We start from the raw sequence: 6094 nt of genomic DNA, 5'->3' as shown, positions 1-6094 counted from the left end.
TCTCCTTCTTCTTCTCCTTCTCCTCCTCCTCCTCTTCTTCCTCCTCCTCTTCCTCCTCCTCCTCCTCCTTCTCTTCCTCCTTCTCCTTCTCCTTCTCCTTCTCCTCCTCTTCCTCCTCCTCCTTCTCCACCTTCTCCTCCTCCTCCTCCTCACTGATGAATGCCAAGGCTCAATTGATGTGTTTGAAACCTGTAAATTGAACCCAGGTTGGGGTCAAGAACACTGGGGGGGTGATGTGAAGTTGTGAACTTTTAATTGTGGGACTTTAAGATTTTACAGGCAGTCCTCAACTTGCAACTGGTCACTTAACAGCAGTTTGAAATTATGACTTATCTGAAAAACGGGACTTACAATGCAAATCTGAAGTTCAGATGGTAGCAGTCACGTGACTATACTTGCAGTCACATGATTGCACTTTGGGTGCTTGGCAACTTGGCCACACCGATCACTGTTTTCAGTGTCACATGGTCACATGATTGCACTTTACGATGGTTTTGTGGAAACCAGCACTTCCGTCCAGTTTTTGGAAAAACTATGCCATAGCGGACAATGGATGTGCTTAACAACCGTGGGATTTACACTTATGACCGCCATGTTTGCTTAACAGCCACCGTAAAAAAATATAATAAAATCGGATTGGTCAGGTTTTACAACTGTTACAATTATAAAGTAAAGGCTCCACCATGGTCGTAAACTGAGACCACCTGTATGCCTCCTGGAGCCACTGTTTCGTGGGGTGGGGGCTATATGGTTAATCCTCGGCTGATCCCCGTTCATTTATTGACGGTTCAAAGTTACAATAGCATTGAAAAAAGTAACTTATCGCCATGTTTAGAGACCCAGCCATTGTAGCATCCTCGTGGTTACGTGATTAAAATTCAGAAGTTTGGCAACTGACTCATATAATAATAATAATAATAATAATAATAATAATAATAATAATAATAATAATAATAATAATAATAATAATGACGATGACGACGACGACGACGACGATGATGATGATGATGATGATGTTGATGGACGTGGCAGTGCCTGGAGACAGCAGAATAGACGAGAAAGAACTGGAGAAGATAACAAAATACAAAGATCTACAAATAGAAATAGAAAGACTGTGGCAAAAGCAAGCAAGGGTAGTACCAATAGTAATAGGCACTTTGGATGCAATCCCAAAACAACTGGAGCACCACTTGAACACCATCATTGGCATTGACAAATTCACCATTAGTTAACTGCAAAAGGCGGCCTTACTAGGAACTGCTTCCATCCTGCGATGATATCTGTAATACCATCCAACATCCACATCTGCCTATCCCAGGTCCTGGGTAAGGACTCGATAGGTAGACAAAATGCCAAATGCAGTCTGAACATCTGGCTGACTGTGCGATGATCAATAATAATAATAATAATAATAATAATAATAATAATAATAATAATAATAATAATAAAGTTGGAAGGGACCTTGGAGGTCATCTAGTCCAACCCCCTGCTCAGGCAGGAAACCCTATACCATTTCAGACAAATGGCTGTCCATCAGACAAATGGCTGTCCAAGAATAGCAGCAGCAAACCTCATATTTATGACGGCTGCACTGTCTCAACAGTCAAAATTTCTGTTGCTTAGTAATAAGGGTTGTTAAGTGAGTTTTGCCTCATTGTACGACCTTTCTTGCCACAGTTGAGTGAATCACTGCAGTTGTGACGTTAATAACCTGGTTATTAAACAAATCTGGACTCCCCCGTTGACTTTGCTGGTCAGAAGTTCGCAAAAAGGGATCACATAACCCCGGGACTCTGCAACCGTCATAAATACAAGTCAGTAGCGAAGCGTCTGAATTTTGATCACGTGACCATGGGGATGCTGCAACGGTTGTAAATGTGAAAAACAGCCTTTTTTTCAGGGCCGTTATAACTTCGAACGGTCACTAAATGAATAGCTGTAACCTGTAATCAGGCTGGATGGCTTGTGGTTTGCATTGTTCTGTCTTATCACTGTTGACCAGGGTATGATCTTGGCACGAAGCATCCGGGATGGCGAGAGAGGTGGACGTGTCCAAATTGCCGTCATCGACAATGAGAAAGATTGCCCGGAGCTTATGCAGATCATGAAGGCGACGCTGGGAGAGAGGACCCGGGAGATCAGAGAACCGTTACCGGACGAAACAGCAGACGAACATCAGAAAGCCAATGTCCGCCTTTACCAGTAAGTTCACGTGGTTCACAAATTGGAGAGTTTCGTTTTTATTCCCGCATTTGAGGGGCTGCCCCAAAGAAGAGAAAGTCAAGCTATTCTCCAAAGCCCCTGAAGGCAGGACAAGAAGCAACAGATGGAAACTCATCAAGGAGAGAAGCAACCTAGAACTAAGGAGAAACTTCCTGACAGTTAGAACAATTAACCTGCCTCCAGAAGCGGTGAATGCTCCAACACTGGAAGTTTTTAAGAAGAGACTGGACAGCCATCTGTTTGAAATGGTATAGGGTTTCCTGCCTGAGCAGGGGGTTGGATTAGATGACCTCCAAGGTCCCTTCCAACTTTATCATTATTATTATTATATTATTATAAACTAATCAAGGAAAGAAGCAACCGGGAATTAAGGAGAAACTTCCTGACAGTGAGGACAATTAATCAGTGAATCAGTGAATCAGAATTGAGCTGGAAGGGACTTTGGAGGTCTTCTAGTCCAGGGGTAGACAACCTTGGCTCTTTTATGACTCGTGGACTTCAACTCCCAGAATTCCTGAGCCAGCATGGCTCAGCTTGGAAACTCTCCCTTTCCCCTCAGCATGGCTGGCTCAGGAATTCTGGGAGTTGAAGTCCACGAGTCATAAAAGAGCCAAGGTTGCCTACCCCTGCTCTAGTCCAACCCTCTGCTCAAGCAAGAGACTCTATACCATTTCAGACAGGTAACTGTCCAGTCTCTTCTTAAAAACTTCCAGTGATGAAGGACCCACAACTTCTGGTGGCAAGCTGTTCCACTGGTTAATTGTCCTCACTGTCAGGAAGTTTCTCCTTAGTTCCAGATTGCTTCTCTCCTTGATGAGTTTCCATCCATTGCTTCTTGCCCTGCCTTCAGGTGCCTTGGAGAATAGCTTGACTCCCTCTACTTTCTGTGAGTGGAACACCTTGCCTCTAGAAATTGTGGGTGCTTCATCATCGGAGATTTGTGACTGACAGCCACTTGTATCAAACTGTATAGGATCTGCTGATTGAGAAGGGGTGTTGGACTAGAAGACCTCCAAGGTCCCTTCCAGCTCTATTCTGATTGATTGATTGCTCCTTAAAATGGCAAAAGCCCATTGTGAGGTAGACAAAAATTCAGAAAAGATTTTTTTTAAAAAAAAATAAAAATTACATTGTCCACTTCTGCCTACAGTGTATATGAAAATGGCAAAGATCTTGTGGTTCAAGAAATTGCAACCCGGCCCCTCACCCAAGACCTCCTGAGTCACGAGGTAAGATATGCACCCCTTCAGCTGATATTGTTTGGTTTGGGTGCCCCACAAAAGAGACATCTCAATGTAAAATAGATCCGTTCTGATCTGGGAATCTATGGTTGAAATCCTGTGTTATTTTTCTTCCCTTCCCCTTCTCCTTCTCCTCCTCCTTCTCTTCCTTGTCTATCTCCTCCTCCTCCTTCTCCTTATTGTCTATCAACTTCTCTTTGTCCTTCTTGTCCTCCATCTCAATCTTCTTCTCCTCCATGTCTATCTTCTCCTTCTCCTTGTCTATCTCCTTCTCCTTGGTCTCCTTGTCAACCTTCTTCTTCTCCGTGTTGTCTATCTTCTTCTCCTTCTCCTCATTGTCTACCTCCTTGTCCTCCTGATCAATCTTCTTCTTCTCCCCCTTGTCTATCTTCTCCTTCTCCTTGTCTATGTCCTTCTCCTTGTTCTCCTTGTCAACCTTCTTCTTCTCCGCCTTGTCTATCTTCTTTTCCTTTTCCTTATTGTCTACCTCCTTCTCTTGTCCTCCTGATCAATCTTCTTCTTCTCCCCCTTGTCTATCTTCTCCTTCTCCTCTTCATCTATCTTCTCCTTCTCCTCTTTCTTCTCCTTGTCTATCTCCTCCTCCTATTCCTCCTCTTTGTTTATCTTCTCCTTGTCCATCTTCTCCTTGTCTGTCTTCTCCTCATTGTCTATCTGCTTATCCTTGTTCTCCTTGTCAATCTTCTTCTTCTCCTTCTCCTCATTGTTTATCTGGTCCTTCTCCTCCTTCTCCTCGTTGTCTGTCTCCTCCTCCTCCTCCTCCTTTTTTATCTTCTCTTTCTCTTTGTCCATCTTCTCCTTGTCTCTTCCCTTCTCCTTCTTCCTTCTTCCCCTTCTCCTTCTCCAGGATTGTCACATTATAGACCAGGGAGGTTTAAAAATTTATGTCTGGAGAGGAAAAGAGTCCAGCAAGGAAGAAAAAAAAGCCGCCTTTACTCGCGCAGTGGTAAGTTATATGCTGAAATACTCTTAAGAAACATCTTAATATATATTCTATGTAAAAAAAAATAATAGCATGTGAATCAGCAGAAATACACAGGTAGAAATCAGACATGTACAATTAGTGGAGATCTGTTTGGTAGGTGATGGAAAGAACTTTATGCTTGTAACACAGAGCGCTGAATTTGAATTTTTGCACATGAAAATAATAATTCTCTCCAGGGGGCCTACCTAGCAGGATTGTTAGGTGGATAGTAGCATAGAAAATACAGATAGAAAATACAGATAGTCCTCGATTTATGACCATAACTGAGCACAAAACTTTGGTTGTTAAGAGAGACATTTGTTAAGTGAATTTGCTCTATTTTACGACATTTCTTGCCTCGGTTGTTAAGTGAATCACTCAGGTTGATAAGTTAGTAACCCAGTTGTTAAATAAATCTGGCTTATCCACTGATTTTGCTGGTCAGAAGGTCATGGAAAGGGATCCCATGACTTTGGGAGACATAAGTATGAACCAGTTGCCAAACATCTGAATTTTGACCACATGAGCACAGGGATGCTGAAAAGGTCTTAAGTATGAGAAACGGTCGTAAGTCACTTTTCTCAGTGCCGTTTTAGCTTTGAACGGTCACTAAACGAACTGTTGTAAGTCGAGGACTACCTGTAAATGCAATCAACCAATTCCAAAACAGAACCACAAAGATTATGTTGCAGAAGTAAACCCTGTTCTTTGCCTCTTTAGCCACCCTGTTCCTTTTGCAGTGGAATTTTACTTTTCCTTTGGTGCCTGGTGTAGTTGGATTGTTTATTTGTTTACTTTTTTATATATTTGTTTTTACTGGAGCAAGTAATTATGTTCAGAAGAGTTAGTGGTAAAAGGAAACCAGGCCACCAAAGAACATAATGACTGACACCAGCCAGAGGATAGAAAAAAACTTGGACCATAGAATCACCAAGAATCGGACACAAGTGAATGGATATTGTCTCCCTCTATCTCATTCTAATCTCTCTCTCTCTCTCTCTCTCTCTCTCTCTCTCTATCTATCTATCTATCTATCTATCTATCTATCTATCTACTGTATCTCTCTCTCTACACACACACAACACACACACACACATATATGTGTATGTATATGTATCTGTCATCTATCTCTCTCTATATCTATCTTCTGTCATATCTGTCTATCTGTTATTACTCTATCTATCTATCTATCTATCTATCTATCTATCTATCTATCTATCTATCTATCTATCTACTGTATTTCTCTCTACACATACACATATATGTGTGTGTGTATCTGTCATCTCTCTATATCTGTCATATCTTTTTATCTGTTATTAATCTCTCTTCTGTCATATCTGTTTATCTGTTATTAATGTATCCATCCATCCATCCATCCATCCATCCATCCATCCATCCATCCATCCATCCATCCATCCATCCATCTATCTATCTATCTATCTATCTATCTATCTATCTATCTATCTATCTATGTCTATTTTCTCATATCTGTCTGTCTGTCCGTCCGTCCGTCCATCCGTCTATCCATCCATCCACCTACCTACCTACCTATTTATCTATCTATCTATCTATATCTATTTTCTCATATCTGTCTGTCCGTCCGTCCGTCCGTCCGTCCGTCCGTCCGTCCGTCCGTCCGTCCGTCCGT

The 6094-nt window shown here is 41.9% G+C and overlaps 1 protein-coding gene across 1 annotated transcript in view; it reads left to right on the top strand.

Moving 5' to 3' along the window:
- VILL (villin like) overlaps nt 1-6094 on the top strand; it is a 60536-nt gene that overhangs the window by 25886 nt on the left and 28556 nt on the right. The window contains exons 7-9 of the mRNA XM_015812412.1: nt 2003-2202; nt 3374-3452; nt 4330-4428. Coding sequence (XP_015667898.1) covers nt 2003-2202; nt 3374-3452; nt 4330-4428 — 378 coding nt within the window. The remainder of the gene's footprint in view (nt 1-2002; nt 2203-3373; nt 3453-4329; nt 4429-6094) is intronic.

Source organism: Protobothrops mucrosquamatus, unplaced genomic scaffold (genome assembly GCF_001527695.2).
Source record: "Protobothrops mucrosquamatus isolate PMUCROS unplaced genomic scaffold, P.Mucros_1.0 scaffold81, whole genome shotgun sequence".
Taxonomy (NCBI): Eukaryota; Metazoa; Chordata; class Lepidosauria; order Squamata; family Viperidae; genus Protobothrops; species Protobothrops mucrosquamatus.
Note: the sequence above shows the minus strand (reverse complement) of the source record. Positions and strands in the feature narration are given on the sequence as shown.